General features: G+C 42.5%; 1 protein-coding gene across 3 annotated transcripts in view; it reads left to right on the top strand.

Annotated features, from left to right (window-relative positions):
- The window catches only part of KAT2A (lysine acetyltransferase 2A), a 380,318-nt gene that overhangs the window by 296,752 nt on the left and 65,565 nt on the right, over positions 1–18,001 (top strand). For all 3 annotated transcript variants that reach the window (XM_033960567.1, XM_033960566.1, XM_033960568.1), the window contains 2 exons: positions 7,392–7,502; positions 9,687–9,830. In XM_033960567.1, the coding sequence (XP_033816458.1) occupies positions 7,392–7,502; positions 9,687–9,830 (255 nt within the window). The remainder of the gene's footprint in view (positions 1–7,391; positions 7,503–9,686; positions 9,831–18,001) is intronic.

Raw genomic sequence — 18,001 nt, 5'->3', positions numbered from 1 at the left:
GCCAGTAATCTTCCCGCCTTATTTGAGTTTCCATAATACTGAGTTTGCTGATGAAACAAATCATTCCTTACAAATTTAGAAGATAACTCATTATATTTGGCTTTTGCTTTTAATAAAACTTGTAAGGTATTTTGTTGCCACCTATTAATTAATTTATTTTCCAATATCTTAATTTCTTTCTCCAAATCCCAAAATTGTTTTTTAAGTTGTTTTCTAATATATGCTGAATATGAAATAATATTACCTCTCATGGTTGCTTTAAATGCATCCCATAATATTTCTATACTAATATTATCAGAGGTATTAATTTGAAAAAATTCAATCATTTTTAATTTAAAATCTTGAAGGAAATTTGAATCTGCAATCAAAGTATTATCTAACCTCCAAACAGGTTTAGAACAAACTTGTTCATCAGATTGTAACTCAATCCACACACCACCATGATCAGACAAAATGATAGGATCTATGATGGCTTTTGTTACATTCTGGACTATTTTATTGGAAACAAAAATATAATCAATCCTTGAAAAGAATTTATGAACCTGTAAACAAAAAGAAAATTCCCGATCATTAAAATGAAGAATACACCATATATCTATTAAATCACAAGATTGTACCAAATTATCTAATCCTAATGATTTCATAATTTTACTTGGACTTTTAGCAATAATTGGATACATTACAGCATTGAAATCTCCAGCCATCACTAAATTAGAAGCAGCCAGTGGGAGTAATAATTGTTGTAAAGTCTTAAAAAACTCCATTTGATTCGTTTTTGGAGCATAGACATTGAACAAGTCAAGGGTAGTACTTCCCATGCTCATTTTAACATGTACCCACCTACCTAAAGGATCCGAAGCAATCATTTGAAAATCAGCTGTACATTTCCTATTAACTAAAATGGCGACCCCAGTTTTTTTTCCAATTGCTGGGGCAAAAAAATTTTTAGAAACCCAACCCCCTTCCAATTTCTTAGATTCTATTATTGACAGATGCGTCTTTTGGATAAAATAAACATCAGCATTTTGCTTTTTAAGGAAAGCTAACATTTTCTTCTTTTTGATCTGATGATTAAGGCCATTGACGTTTAAGGAAAAAATCTTAATCTCCATCTAAATTCCCATGTATAAACCAGCAATAATATGTAAACTTACTCAAATTGAAATGAGTAGTCACCAGCACCCACAAGAAATCCAAAAATAATAGAATTGATACAAATCATCTAAAACCTTCTTATCCCTAATTATAGAAAAAACCCCAATCCTCATCCCTCCCATACCCTCCCTAAAAATGGATAAACTTGTAACACGCATAGGATATGTAACCACAATACCCCCCCCCCAGGCAACATATAATCAAATCCATCTTCTTATAAAAATATTATTATGATAATAATTCATTGATGCCTTAAATATCAATAAAACAATATATATACCCCATATAATAAAATGACCATAAAAATAATCATATAAATTCATATTGAATAAATAGAATTAATCAAATTATTAACTCATAAAATTAACTTCCTAAACTCTAAAATTAATGTAGAAAATTCCCATTTGATCAACTTTCAAATTATATTCATCTGTTAAGAAAACAATATTTTAAATAATTTATATTATAAAATTCCATAAAATCTTACATAAAAACCCCTATAAAATTTAAAACATACTATCCCCAACCATCATTTATTCTAAAACACATCAATTGAAATCCCCCTTAATAAGTTCAGTAAAATATATAATTCATAGATGTATTTTATATCTTACATTCATAACTGATATGATATTTAAAATTTCAATCATCAAAACATACAAATCTTTAAAAGCAGGACCAAATAATATCTCATAATTTTCCAAACTGCAAATCTTAAATTATCCTTACAAACAAATAATTGTACAATTGAATGTTATTATGGAAAATGACCAAATCATATATCAGAAACTCTAAAAACAAAATGAAAAAATGTCATAAAAAGATTGCATCCAGAATCAATAAAATAAATGACACACACCAAATTATAAAAAAGAAAAATAAACTAAAATTCAGAAGTATATCTTTCCATAATTCATTCAAATACTTATTCCTTCCAAATCATAAAACATAAACACAACTACTAAAACAAATTAATAAAACAAAAGAAACATAAAACATTCATGTCTTCAATTTATAAAGATAAGCTAACACAAGAAACCAGATGTTCAAAAGAAATAAAAAAAGAAGCAACAATAAATAAACAAAAACAATTCTATTGGCATCATTAAAGTAAAAAAGAAAAGAAAAGAAAAATTCCACTGCATAGAATAAAATCATTAATATAATAAAACATAAACTTTGCTCCTCTTCTTCTTTATCTTCTTTTCTTGAAAAACCTTTAAATAGTCATTGGCTCTGAACTGACCAAGAAATCCTTCAGTTTCTCAGGATCTTCAAAATAAAGTGATTTATTCCCATTGGACACTCTCATTTTCGCAGGATAGTACAATCCATACTTAAAACCTTTTTCTTTCAGTTGAGGACGAAGCTGAAGGAACTGCTGTCTTAAAGCCGCAGTGTTCTTTGCAAAATCCAGCAAGAATAGTAATTTGAAGCCTTTATAATTTAAGTTCCTATCAGCTTTTTCAAAACTTAAAATTTCAAAGGCTTGCTGAAATCTCAAAAGCTTGAAAATAAAAGGTCTAGGCTTTGACTGACTAGCATTCCATTGAAATGGAATTCTATGTGCTCGTTCAATTTCTATGGGGTACTTTGAGTTCAGCTGTAATAACTTTGGCAATAAATTCTCCAGAAACTGAATAGGATTTTCCCCTTCCAAATTTTCCGCTAAACCAATGATTTTCACGTTCTTTCTCCGACCACGATTTTCATAATCCTCTAGCTGTTTTTGCAGATCTTTGATGATTTTATTATCAGCCTTAGACTGAGCAGCCGTTAACTCCAACTGCTCCACTTTGTGTTCTAAAACCGTCACTCGCTGATTAGCAATCTCCATCTGCCTATTCGTATTTAAAACTTCCTCTTTGACCTCTTCTATACTATCCACATTCTTCTGAATCATTTTTTGTATATTTCTGAGCTCAGCCATCACTTCTTTTTTGTCCAGTTCTTCATCATCCGGAAGTGGGGCTTTAGAGGGCGTCACATGGTCGTGTTTGTGCCGGATGCCACAAAAGCCGCATCAATTTTTGACTGCCGCGTATTTTCCATTTTCTTATCGCAAACTATCCCCACACGAATCCGAAAATAAGGCAAAAAGGTATTTATAATCCTCAATCCGTTGCCTGGAAAAGCGGAGCAACGCGATCACACATCCATTTTGTGTGCGCGCCAAGCCACGCCCCCAAGATTATTTTTTCTTATACTAAATGTGTCTACTCTAATAATCAAATTTTCACAAATCTGGTCATAGGGCTAGATTCACTAAGGGCACGGATTGGATCCGATCCGTGAGGATCCGATCCATGTCCAGGGGGCTGATTCACGAATCATGCCCCCAACAGCGATCCTTGAGCATGCGCTGACTCTCTGTGCTTGGCAGAGCAGGAAATTTCTTTTTATTTTTTCTTCCTGCTTTAAAGCCCATAGGTTAAAACCACAGGCTTGCACTGTGGGGAAAGGTGGGAGAGTCGGGACTGCAGGAGTTCGGGGCAGGCAGGAGATTTGGGCTGCAGGAGTTTGGGGCAGAGAGCAGGGTGGCAGAAGGCAGGGCAGTCGGAAAGGACCTGAGAGACTGGTCCTCAGCAGTTGCTTGTTTGTGATCAGCCAGACTACCATATTTTCACTCATATACCGTGCACCCGTGTAAAATGCGCACACGGGTATAGCGCGCGGGGAACTATAATTTATGTAAATAAATTTTTATATACCGTGCATGCCGCCCCGACTCTCCTTTCGCCCGCCCCGACTGTCCTCTGGCCAGCCCGACTCTCCTTTAGCCCGCCCCGCCTCTCCTCTGGCCAGCCCACTCTCCTTTAGCCCGCCCCAACTCTCCTCTCCCCCTTGAAGTCCTGTCCCCACCCTGAAAGCCTGATGCCCCCCGACGTCTGATTCACCCCCCCCCCGCAGGACCGCTCGCACCCGCACCCCGAAGGACCGCTCGCGCTGGAACCCGCACCCCCACCCCGAAGGACCGCTTGCACCCCCACAGCCTCCCCACCCCCCCATCATGTAGAAGTTTCCTACCGTCGTCCTGCTGCTTCCTCTGCAGGCGGTCCTGCCCCTTCTCTTAGCCCTGCGTCTACGCTGCTTCCTCTTCCGGCAGTCCCGCCCTTTCTCTGACAGGGCAGGACCGCCGGAAGAGGAAGCAGTGTAGACGTAGGGCTAAGAGAAGGGGCAGGACCGCCGGCAGAGGAAGCAGCAGGATGACGGTAGGAAACTTCTACATGATGGGGGGTGGGGAGGCTGTGGGGGTGCGAGCGGTCCTTCGGTGTGGGGGTGCGGGTGCGTGTTCCAGCGCGAGCGGTCCTTCGGGGTGCGGGTGCGAGCGGTCCTTCGGGGGGGGGGTGAATCGGACATCGGGGGGAACTATGTAAAAAAAAAGGGGATAACGCGCTCACGCATATAACGCGCATGGTTATACACGGTTTGTAAAATCGTGTATAATGCGCGCGTTATATGCGTGAAAATACGGTAGGTAGTCGGTGTTGCAGATTTTTTGTTAGTGAATTGCTGCCTGCCATCATTTCAATGCCGTTCCCCCTCATTTGCATGCGTGGATCAGAGGATGATCGGGACACAGGTTAGTGAATCGGGTCAGAGGGAAATCGGGTCGCAAACTGATCGATGTACGATTGGTTTGCTTAGTGAATCTAGCCCCTAGTCCTCTTGTTCTTACTGGCAAGCTGCTCTGTTGAATTCCTATGCGCTTCACTAATTCATTCAGCAGTGAATTCATTACATTCTGTTTAACTGAAAGACAACATGAAGCACATAACACTGGCACCTAAGGAATCATCATGTAAAACTGAAAGGAGATCGGTTCCAAAGGAATATAAGAAAGCACTGTTCCATTAAAATGGGGATGAGCACCTGAACCTGGAACAGACTTACAGCAAAGATTATAGGAGCCATAACAATGGTAAAATTCAAGTATGCAGGGAATTAGAACAAAGGTACCTTAGTGAACAAGGGAGGGAATAAACCACAAATTAATAAAACATCTGAGAGCACAGAAGAGATGTACAAGTGAGCAGACTGAGTTCTTGGTAGCTGACAACAATCATTCTTAGAGCAGTGGTCTCAAACTCAAACCCTTAGCAGGGCCACATTTTGGATTTGTAGGTACTTGGAAGGCCTCAGAAAAATAGTTAGTGTCTTATTAAAGAAATGACAATTTTGCATGAGATTAAACTCTATAATTTATAAATCTCTCCTTTTGGCTAAGTCTTAATAACAATATTGTAATTTATAGCCAAAGAGATATATGATCAAGAAACTGTTTTATTTTACTTTTGTAATTATGATAAACATACTGAGGGCCTCAAAATAGTACCTGGCGGGCCACATGTGGCCCCCGAGCAGCAAGTTTGAGACCACTGTTCTTAGAGCAACATGTATATATGTATTTATTTTAAAAAGTTTTTATCTCGCTTATACCTAAATGGATTACAAAAAACCCCAAACATAATTATCCCCCCTTTTACAAAACCGTAGCACGGTTTTAGCACCAGCCACAACAGTAACAGCTCCGACACTCATAGGAATTCTATGAACATTGGAGCTGTTATCTCCACGGCCGGTGCTAAAATCTGCACTACAGTTTTATAAAAGGGGATGTCAGCATAGCTAGCATTCAGCATTTTCAGTTGGCATTACTAATGTCAGCAAAGGTCTATGGGAAATTATATCAATCTGACTCTGGCATGTGAATGTAGATAGACCCTGAGGGCAGGGAGACTGTTTTAAGTAGCCCTGATTAAATCATGATTAGCTAAAAGGTGTTAATGTCTGATTAAGAGGGTGCTTAGGACAATGGGTCCAGGTGCACAGATAACTAAAGTTAATCAGAAACTATTGTCAGAGACAGACTGGAAATACATATATGACTACAGCCTATTTTTCTCCTGTCTACGAAGGAGGGGGGAGATTTAACTTCTATTGAAGCTCAATAGATTCTGGTTTTTAGAATAAGTTTCCAAACTATAAAAGCCCCCTCGCAGCATCACCCCCCTCTCTTGGCTCTTGGCACTCTGGTCCTCTCTTGTTTCTCTTGAGCTCTCTCTTTCTCTGTTTATCCTTCTCTTTATCTATTGAACACGAAGGTTGGACCATCACCCCATCCCCCTTTTCTCTCTGCCTTTCCCTGGAACTTCAGACTTCTATGTCTCTCTTTTCCTCTGAACTCTGTAAGGCAGGGAAACTGTGTTGCTCTCTCATTAATTGTAATGCTTAATTGTAATGCTTATAAATATTGCTTTTCTGTAAGCCTATTTCTATAATATATTCTTTATGCAATCACCTCTGGCTGTGCCTTTTTGATTCTACTTCCTGGTGAATCTTCAGTGAGGGAACTGAACCTGGGACCTGACATTTGTAAGGGTGCCTCTCAAGTGACCCCACCAACCATATATTGTGGAGGCCACTAACAATCCTTGCAGGGGAGATATAAGATAAAAATACAAAAAACACTATAAACACTTGGGAGTTGTATCCATTGATGTTCTTTGAAGAACAGGAAATTTTCCAATTTGTGGATGAGGTGGTGGTGTTTTTTCCTAGTTATAGACTTTCTGTTCTCCAGTGAAAATGTTAATCAGTAATCATACTGGTTTAGGAATCTTGACATTTTCTAATGATTGCTGTAATCTGTCCCAGCTAACTAAAAGCTCCTATTATTTATTTTTGACATTGCAAGCATAGAGGTAGATATTCAAAATGTTTTAGCTAGGAGAAAAGGCTCCTGCCTGATTAAATCGCACTGATTAAATCAAGAGGATATGCAACAAGATTGAACTGGACAATGCCACTGAATATCTGTTCTGACCACTATAGTTAGTGCTGGAGCAACTGGAGTAGAGTCAGTGAGGAACCAGAACTAGCTATGCCCATTTAGCTATTAGTTCTGCACTATCCAAAGTTCTAGGTGGATTACAACAGACACACACAGCATTATTTTGAGACAATGGACCGCCAGTGAAATTTACAGTTCAGGAATCGGTCCCAAAATATTGGCCAAACCTGAATAGCTTCCATGCACCACCAGATACCTGGATATTCAGTGCCACTGCCCAGATATGGACCAGCAACAAATATTCAGGTCTAATTTAACTGACTGTGGTCAGCATTAAAAGAAAAACTGTCACCAGTTAAATATTGACCAAATAGTTTAATAGAGAAACCTGTAATCATGCAGGGGAAGAAAATAGTAACTTGTGATTATTTTATTCCTCAAGGGCTATGGCACACATCTGATGAATCACTTAAAGGAGTATCACATAAAGCACAATATCCTGCACTTTCTAACCTATGCTGATGAGTATGCTATTGGCTACTTCAAGAAACAGGTGAATGTCTTATCTTCCTGTTCTGGCTTCATCACACCTTTGTCTCAGGTTTAGCTACAACACTGATTCTGTGAATAAGTTGTGCATCTTTTATTGTATATCTTTTTAAATTGAAATTCTCCCTCCACAGTTTTGCTGTATTGATGAGAAACAAAATGTCATACTAGTATGGGCTTGAAGAGAGGAGGTACCTGATGTGTGCTTGGTTCTTGAGCCAGTGCCTTCTGTGGGGAACCATTTGGGATGTTTCTATAAAACAACAAGAATCAGCAGTGTGACAGGGCCTGCTGAGGACAGATCTCTGTCCTTTTCTGACAACAGAGGCACTGGCATCAAGAATAAAATTCACCTAATTTCCCTATGGTGTAGCTGTGACCTTGTGACCAAAGGTAAATGTCTCTTTGGGGCTCTTTCAGTATCACTGAGGTGCTTTTGGGTGCTCAAGTCTATTGACAAAAATGAAGATGAAGGCCTCCATTGCAAATTCAGCTGCTGTTTCTAGTGGTCTGATGGACAAGTATACTTGATCTCACCGCATAACGAACAAAATTTTCTCCTTTACTTGCAGGGACCTCTGCAAGTCCCACTTCAAGGACCAGGGAGCATTTGAAGATTTGACAGTATTAGGACAGTATTAGGAGAGAGTTCCTAGTATTCTTACATTATATATCCTCATGGTTAACACTCCTCTGAGTGAGGAGTGAAAGAGTTCTCTCCCCAGAGTGATTGCCTTCCCTGGAGTTTCTGGAATTAAGCTCAATTCTGAGAATACTGTAGAAACTCAAGTGTCTCTTAATGATATTTAATCTGTTGTTTCAGAAATCAAACCCATGGTTTAAGGGTTTTGTTTTTCCTCTCTCTCAGTTAGTAAGCTGTCTTATCAAGACTCTAAAGTTGGTGCAAATGGTGGCTCAGACAGATCATTGCATTAATAAGACATTAATGTGTCTTATATTAAAGACAGGTTTTTTTCTTCTCAGATAAGATTATTTCTGAAGCTTTGGGGGGGGTCCAGGTGGGCTACTTTATGGGGTAGAGGGGTTCTGGCAGGAGGGATTGGGCATATTTTTGGATGGGTGGGGGGGTGTCCAGTAGGAGGACTTGGACATCCCTCCTGCCGGTGATGTTTGCAAGTGATGGGGGGGAGGGATTCTGGCAGGAGGGATTGGGCATCTCTCCTGCCAGCGATGTTTGCGGCAATGAGTGGGGGTTCCAGCAGGAGGGATTGGGCATCTTTGCCGGAGGGGGGGAGGGACGGGTTGTCACGGCCGCTAAACTTATTACAACAGGGAGATCCTTGCCGCAATAAGCTCAGCAGTCGCTTTTATGTGATTGGCCAGCCCAGTGTTACAGGTTTTTTGTTAATGAATCACTGCCTGCCATCATTTCAATGCCGTTCCCCCTCATTTGCATGCATGGATCAGAGGATGATCGGGACACAGGTTAGTGAATTGGGTCGGAGGGAAATTGGGTCGCAAAGGGGTCGCAAACTGATCATTTCAGGCACCTACCGTGGTCTTAGGGATGCGTGTAGGGCCATCTAGGCCCGCCTAAGGTCACTTAAGACCACTCCCAGGTGAAGCCACGCCTAGCCTTAGGCAAGCTTAGGCGGACCTATATGCCTCCCTAGGCTCCCAGAGGTGCCTACAATATAGGCCGCCTTCCTCAGGATGTTTTTTTTTTTAAAGTGCATCCTGGTTGACTGGTTAGGCAGCAGTAGGCCATCTACAATCGGGACACCATTTATAGAATTTGCCCCTTGGAGCTTTTAAATACCAATATTTAATTAGTCATGAACTAAAGGCTGTGTCGCATTTGCTGTGCGAGAATTACTACTGTGGCTTTCTATAAGAGGCCCTAAATATCAGATTTCTTAGAAGTGTAAGGCCTTTGCTTCAAAGGAATTATGTAAACAGTTTTTTTATACTTCATTTTTTAAAACATGACAGGGAAAAACCATTTCTTTCTAATGTACTCACTGGCATTTCAGGTGTAAATAAGATTAATAAAAAGAGTTCAAAGAGAAAGTGAAGGAAATTTTTTTAAATATATGGCTACAGATCTTTAGAGAAAAGGAATGGTTAAGTGATATGGACTTATATATTCTTTATTGGCTTATCAAAATTTAAGAAAACATAAGAGTAAAATCAAAAGCAATATTGTCTTCATTTTTGCCTACACTAGGGTTTTTCTAAAGACATAAAAGTTACCAAGAGCCGCTACCTGGGATATATCAAGGATTATGAAGGAGCAACCCTTATGGAGTGTGAACTTAATCCCCGAATACCATATACAGAGCTGTCTCATATTATCAAGAAGCAGAAAGAGGTATGGTCAGGGTTTCTTGGACATCATCATGACCTCATTTGTTAGAGCATATATAAACTGACAGATTTGGAAGTTGAGATCAAGGCAAACGTTTGGGATGCATATTAGAGAATGACACGGTGGCGGTTTACCCGCGGCCACCGCATTTTAGCCGCGGGTCACCTGCCGAAAACGGGGAAAAAAACTAGCAGTTGCTGCGGCGACGGGGACAAGGCCATTCACCGCCCGCGGGGCGGTGAATGGTCTTATCCCCACAGTGAGGCATGAAGGATCACGCGGTCCCCGCAGCTCACACCCGCCTGCCCAATCGATTCTAGTGTTTAGCCAGCTCTCTCCCTTCTCCTCACCTTAGTTTGTAGATTTTCTTTTTCGGCGACCCGCACGCTATCAGAGAGCCGCGCAACCGCTGCTGCTCAGTTTCGATCTTCTGCTCTGACGCAACCGGAAACAGGAAGTTGCAGCAGAGCAGAAGATTGAACACTGAGCAGCCGCGCGTGCGCGGCTCTTTGGGAAAGCGTGCAGGTCGCCGAAAAAGAAAACCTATAAACTAAGGTGAGGAGAAGGGAGAGAGCTGGCTAAACACTAGGATCAATTGGGCAGGCAGGTAGTGGCTGCGGGGACCGTGCGATCGCTAGTGTTCCCGGCTCAAATTGGAAGGAGGGAGTGAAAGGGAAAAGGATTCTGGGCCAAGGGGATGAAGTCGGAAAGAAAAACCCACAGCAGGAAAGAAAGGGAAGGACTGGCAGGTGAGCCAGATGCTAGAAGCAGGGGGGGGAAGAAAGAGGGGTAAAAGCTAGATGGGGTTGAAAAGAAGAGACACATTGGTATGGAAGAGGAAGATAGGGGAAATCTGGAAACAGGAAGGTAACAGAAAGAGGGGAAATTATGTGCATGGGGCATAGGGACAGAGACATAAAGGGGACATGCCATGGGGATGGTATATGGACACAGGGGGGGCAATGACAGATACATAGGGGAGATATTAGAAATGGAGAAAATAGGAGCACAGAAGCGAGATGGTTTGTGGGGATGGGACAGGGACCGAGCTTGCAGGCTCCAGTGGCTTGCACAAATTACATTGTAACGTGCCATGAAAATAAGAGGAAGGAAGGTAGAAAGGCCACGCGAGAGGAGCTGAAGGGTAGTAGAAAGGAACAGATGGTAAAGGAGAGAGGGAAGGGTGGTGGTGGAAAGGAAAAGAACAGACATTGAAGGAGGGTGGAGAGGAACAGACCCCCAAGGGAAATGTGGAAGACAGAGTGGGAAGAAGACAGATGCCAGACTATGCGGGAGCGGAGGGAAGAAGATGGGTGCTAGACCAATTGGGGGGGGGGGGTTAAGGGAGAGGCACAGTAACAGCAAATGGAAGACGCAGAGAGAAGACACACAGTGGATGGAAGGAATTCAATGAGAAGATGTGGAAAGCAGAAACCAGACAACAAAGGTAGAAAAAAAAATTATATTTATTTATTTATTTTTTGCTTTAGGATAAAATAGTATATTAGTTGTGTTGATAAAAATTTATAAACAAAGCCCTGCCAGCTGAACATCTCTTTCTCTAGTTCAGCAGCAGGAACTTTGATTTATAAGAAAGGAATAAGCTAAATATTACAGTACTAAGGCTTATATGGATGCAGCGGGGACGGTGACGGGGCGGTGAATGGGATGGCAGTGGCGGTGACGGGGCGGTGAAAGGGATGGCGGTGACGGGGCGGTGAAGGGAACGGCGGTGACGGGACGGTGCAGAGGATGGTGGGCCGGTGACGGGGCGGTGAGGGGACAGATTTTTTCCCCGTGTCATTCTCTAATGCATATTCTGATCATCTCTGCCAATGATATACAAGTGACTTGTCTTTTGCATCTCTGTTCTCTAGAACAATATGTTTACTTCTCCATTAGTGCCTTTTAGAGCTTTTAGTCAGTTCTGGCTTCAGATACCATATTTCACCGAAAATAAGACAGTGTCATATTAATTTTAGGCCCAAAAAGCACTAGGACTTATTTTTAGGGTATGTACATAATCATCTCTCCCTTCCTCTCCTTCATCCCAATTCTTTCTTTTTCCTTTTTCTCCCCCACATGTGCAGTATGTTTGCTCCCCTCCCTCCCATTCCTCGTGCAGCAGGACCCTTACCCAGCTTCTATCCTTCCCTCCCTCCCATCCCTCATGCAGCAGGACCCTTGCCCAGCTTCCCTTCCCTCCCTCCCATCCCTTGTGCAGCAGGACCCTTGCCCAGCCTCCCTTCCCTCCCTCCCATCCCTTGTGCAGCAGGACCGTTACCCAGCTTCTATCCTTCCCTCCCTCCCATCCCATGTGCAGCAGGACCCTTGCCCAGCTTCCCTTCCCTCCCTCCCATCCCTTGTGCAGCAGGACCCTTGCCCAGCCTCCCTTCCCTCCCTCCCATCCCTTGTGCAGCAGGACCGTTACCCAGCTTCTATCCTTCCCTCCCTCCCATCCCATGTGCAGCAGGACCCTTGCCCAGCTTCCCTTCCCTCCCTCCCATCCCTTGTGCAGCAGGACCCTTACCCAGCTTCTATCCTTCCCTCCCTCCCATCCCTCGTGCAGCAGGACCCTTGCCCAGCTTCCCTTCCCTCCCTCCCATCCCTTGTGCAGCAGAATCCTTGAGCGAGCACCCCCCCCCCACCCCGAGCACGCCCCCTGCAGCTGAACCCCCATCCTTCCCTCCCTCTCATCTGAACCCTGCCGACCTCGAGCAAGTCCTACATACCTCCTTAAGCAGCATCGGGCCAGCAGCACTCTAAACAGGCTGCTTCGGCCTGTCCGCCCATGAATTCACTCTACCGCGTTAATGATGGACTTATATTCTGCAACAGTTTGGACATCTGGAGGTAGGCTTGCAATGTGCACATGCATTTTATAAAACGACTTCACAAACTAAACTAAACTAAACCTTAGGTTTGTATACCGCGCCATCTCCACAAGCCTAGAGCTCGGCACGGTTTACAGGGTTAGGTTGAAAAGGAGCTACAGTGAAAGGTTATAGGAAGTATATGCAAACATTTAATTAGGCTATCCCTCCAAAGTCAGTAGCCATGCACCAAGAAAATTGCTGAGGAAGGTCAATGTGAGATCTATGATTGCTGTAAACAGAGCTACAGAGGCCAGTAGCTGAGACTGGAGAACATGTAGACTATTCAACAATTTCTAGACTATTCTACATAAGGCCTGTGTGGAGGGATGGCAAGAAGGAAGCTACTGCTGAAGAAAAGCTGTATGATGTGTTGCATAATATTTACAAAGGAATACTTAAGAGACAGTAGGCACATGAAGGAAAAGGTTTCTTGCTCTGAAGAGAGGAAAGAAGAACTTTTTGTGTCAATGCTAAGAAATAAGTATAACCTAAGAAAAAATACACACACACCCTACACACACACACATAGCATGTCACCCTACTAACACCATCCCTACATTAAGCATGGTGATGATAGCATTATATTGGGATGCTTTGCAGCAGAGAACAGAGAGCCTTGTGATTATCAAGGAAAAGTGAATTCTGTAAAATACAAATAGATTCTACAATAAAATCTGTTTGTCTGCCAGATACCTGAGACAAACTTTTAGCAGGAAAGCACAAAATTAAAGCAACAATGAAGTAGCATAACAAAAAGAAAGTGAATTGTCTCAGTGAAAATATGTATTGAGATTTGAAGACTTCAGTCTAGAAATCATTCCAAAACAACCTAATATAAAAACTGAAGAGAAACTTGCCAAAAAGGCAAAAACTCATAACAATTTCTTTAGGTACATCAGAAGTAGAAAACCAGTGAGGGAATCCGTGGGACCGTTGGATGATCAAGGGGCACTCAAGGAGGATAAGGCCATAGCGGAGAGACTGAATGTTTTGCTTTGGTCTTTATGGAAGAAGATGTAAGAGATCTTCCAAAACTGGAAATGGTATTCAAGGGTGATGATGCGGAGGAACTGAAAGAAATCTCTGTGAATCTGGAAGAAGTACTAAGCCAAATCGACAAGTTAAGAAGTGATAAATCACCTGGAACGGATGGTATACATCCCAGGGTACTAAAGGAACTCAAACATGAAATTGCTGACCTGCTGTTAGTTATCTGTAACCTATCACTAAAATCATCTGTAGTACCTGAAGATTGGAGGGTGGCCAATGTTACACCAATTTTTTTAAAGGATTCCAAAGGAGATCCGGGAAATTACAGACTTCAGTACCGGGCAAAATAGTGGACACAATTATAAAAAATAAACACGTATACAAACATGAGTTAATGAGACAGAGTCAGCATGGGTTCAACCGAGGGAGATCTTGCCTCACCAATGTACTTGACTTCTTTGAAGGTGTGGATACATATGTGAATAAAGGTGAGCCGGTTGATATAATATATCTAGATTTTCAGAAAGCTGTTAATAAAGTTCTTCACGAGAGGCTCTTGAGAAAAAGAGTCATGGGATAGGAGACAAAGTTCAGTTGTGGATTAGGAATTGGTTATCGGATAGAAAACAAAGAGTAGGCTTAAATGGTCATTTTTCTCAATGGAGGAGAGTAAACAGTGGAATGCCGCAGGGATTTGTACTGGGACCGGTGCTATTTAACTTATTTATAAACGATCTGGAAATTTGAACAACGAGTGAGGTGATTAAATTTGCAGATGACACTAAACCAGTGGTTTACCAAGGGGGGGGGGCGGTCCGCCCCGGGTGTAGCCTGCCCCAGGTGCAGCTTAGGGGGGGGGGGGCATAGCCAGCCAGGTCCAGAAACTGGTCGATCGCCAAGGCAAAGTGAATCAATCACGGAGCCCATCCCGGGAGATGGAAGGGGGAGGCATACAGTTTCTGGAAGGGGCATAGAAAGAGAGAAGATGCCATATAGGGAGGGGCAGAGAGATGGCAGACAGTGGATGGAAGGAAGACAGTAACAAGAAGATGAGGAAAGCAGAAACCAGAGAAGACAAAGGTAGAACAAAAATTTTCTATTTATTTATTGCTTTAGGAGACATGTGTCACTGTTTCTGTGGTGTTGCATTTTATGCAGAGTCCAGCTTCTTGCTGGTTCAATTTAACCGTTGTCTATATATTTCTATTTTATCCCCCCTTTTACAAAAATGTGGAGCGTTTTTTAGCGCCAGCCGTGGTGGTAGCAGCTCTGATGCTCAGAATTATTCTATGAGCATCAGAGCTGTTACCACCTTGGCTAAAATCCATACTACAGTTTTGTAAAGGGGGGAGAGGTTAGTTTGTGATGACATATTCCATACTAGGCGAAGGTGTTTTCTGTGTTCTGTGTGTTCGAAAGACATGGTTTTCTGTTAGGATTGACGGTGTAGGATTGATCTGTACTGGTCTGGCTTATTTAGTTTTACAATGGGTGTATTTATGTACTGCTCACTGCAATATGTAAGATGCTGCCTTTTCCTAGGTACTCATGTGTGACGTGTGGCTTGTTACTAAAAATCATGTTTTTTGTACAGATGGGGGGGTCCAAAAAATGATGGGCCCGGGTGTCACATATGCTAGGTACGCCACTGCACTAAACTGTTCAAAGTTGTTAAAAGCATGCGGATTGTGAAACATTGCAGGCAGCCATTAGGAAATTGGAAGACTGGGCATTCAACTGGCAGATAAAATTTAATGTGGACAAATGCAAAGTGATGCATATTGGGAAGAATAACCCAGATCACAGTTACCGGATGCTAGGGTCCACCTTGGGGGTTAGCACCCAAGAAACGGATCTGGGTGTCATTGTAGACAATACGTTGAAACCAGTGGTGTACCAAGGGTGGGGCAGTGGATGCGGACCGCCCCGGGTGCCAGCCCTAAGAGAGTGCACAGTCGGCCGGATCCAGAACCTCCCGCTCTGCTCTAAACAGTACCTGCACCTCAGCGCGTCTGCCGTACTTATTCCGAAGCAGTCAGCAGCCACGCTGAAGTGCAGGAAGGTCCCACGATGACTGCTTCTGCTGCCTCTGCTCCGGATGACGTAAGTAATGTCAGAGGGGGTGGACCGGCAGCCGCAGTTATCTTGGGACCTTGCCGCAACTCCCTGCATCTGCCCCCTCTGACGTCACTTACGTCTTCCGAAGCAGAGGTAGCAACAGCAATCATTGCGGGACCTTGCTGGTTTGGAGGGAGAGAGGAGCATAGAAGGGTGGTGGAGGAAGAGAAAGGGGCAGGGTGGTATGGAAGGGTGGTGGAAGGAGAGAAAGGGGACAGAATTGGTGTGCAGGGAAAGGAGAGAGAGACATAAGGATGGAATTGGGTTGGAGGGAAAGAAAGGGGGCAGATGCTGATGGAATTGGTGTGCAGTGAAAGGATACTGGATGGAATTGGGTCGGAGGGAAAGAAATGCTGATGGAAGTGGGGGGAAGGGAGATGAAAGAGCAAAATGCCAGACCATGGGGGCATGGAAGAGAGAAGGGAAGAAGAGGAGAGAGATGCCAGACCATTGGAGGAGGAGAAGGGAAGAAGATGGATGCCAGACCAATGGGGGTGAAGGGAGAGCTGGAAGGAGGAGGCATAAAGTTTCTGGAAGGGGAATAGAAGGAGAGAAGATGCCCTATAGAAGGGGCAAAGAGAAGATAGACAGTGGATGAAAGGAAGAAAGTGACAAGAAGATGAGGAAAGCAGAAACCAGAGAAGACAAGGTAGAAAAAAAATTCTATTTATTTATTTTTTTGCTTTAGGGGGAGATGCATCGCTGTTTCTGTGGTGTTGCATTGTATGCAGAGTCCAGCTTCTTGGTGGTTCAATTTAACCTTTGTCTTTCTATTTTATCCCCCATTTTACTGTACAGCGTTTTTTAGCGCCGGCCATAGTGGTAACAGCTCTGATGCTCAGAATTCTATGAAAGTCTGAGCTGTTACCATCATGGCTAAAAACCATACTACAGTTTTGTAAAAGGGGGAGGAGTTAGTTTGTGATTACATATTACATACTAGGCCACGGAGTTTTCTGTGTTCTGTGTATTCGAAAGACATGATTTTCTGTTAGGATTGACGGTGCAGGATTGATCTGTACTAGCCTGGCTTCTTTAGTTTTACTATGGGTGTATTGATGTTGTACTGCTCACTGCAGTATGTAAGATGCTGCCTGTTTCTAGGTATACTCTTGTGTGACGTGTGGATTGTTACTAAAAATCATGTTTTTCATACAGATGGGGGTGTGTGTCAAAAAATGATGTCACATATGCTAGGTATGCCACTGGATGAAACCTTCCGCCCAGTGTGTGGCAGTGGCCAAAAAAGCAAACAAGATGCTAGGAATTATTAAAAAAGGGATGGTTAACAAGACTAAAGATATTATAATGCCTCTGTATCGCTCCATGGTCCAACCTCACCTGGAGTATTGCGTTCAATTCTGGTCTCCTTATCTCAAGAAAGATATAATGGTACTAGAAAAGGTTCAAAGAAGAGAGACCAAGATGGTAAAGGGGATGGAACTCCTCTCGTATGAAGAAAGACTAAAAAGGTTAGGGCTCTTCAGCTTGGAAAAGAGAAGGCTAAGGGGAGATATGATTAAAGTCTACAAAATCCTGAGTGGAGTAGAATGGGTACAAGTGGCTTGATTTTTCACTCCGTCAAAAATTACAAAGACTAGGGGACATTTGATGAAACTGCAGGGAAATACTTTTAAAACCAATATGAGGAAATATTTTTTTACTCAGAGAATAGTTAAGCTCTGGTAAAAGCAGATAGTGTAGCTGGTTATAAGAAAGGTTTGAACAGATTCCTGGAGCAAAAGTCTTGCTTGCCTTGGATCGATAGCATGGAATGTTTGGGTTTTGGCCAGGTACTAGTGACCTGGAATGGCCACCGTGAGAATGGGCGACTGGGCTTGATGGACCATTGGTTTGACCCAGTAAGGCTATTCTTATATTGTTATGCCATCCTGAGCCAGACCAAAGATCCATCAAACTCTAATATACCTTTGTTACAGTGGTCAATCCAGGTCGCAGGTACCTGACAGGAATAAATAGTGGCTTTCCCTAATTATCCATCTAATAATTAATATATGGACTTTTCCTCCAGGAATTTGTCCACATCTTGTTTTAAACCTAGCTATGCTAACTGTTTCTATCACGTCCTCTGTCAGTAAATTTCAGAGCTAACTTATATGTTCATTGAAGAGCTTTAATCTCTTTAACCTTTCCTTATAGGACAGCATTTCCATCCTCTTTATTATTTTG

This window comes from Geotrypetes seraphini, chromosome 10 (assembly GCF_902459505.1).
Source record: "Geotrypetes seraphini chromosome 10, aGeoSer1.1, whole genome shotgun sequence".
In the NCBI taxonomy this organism is placed as follows: Eukaryota; Metazoa; Chordata; class Amphibia; order Gymnophiona; family Dermophiidae; genus Geotrypetes; species Geotrypetes seraphini.
Note: the sequence above shows the minus strand (reverse complement) of the source record. Positions and strands in the feature narration are given on the sequence as shown.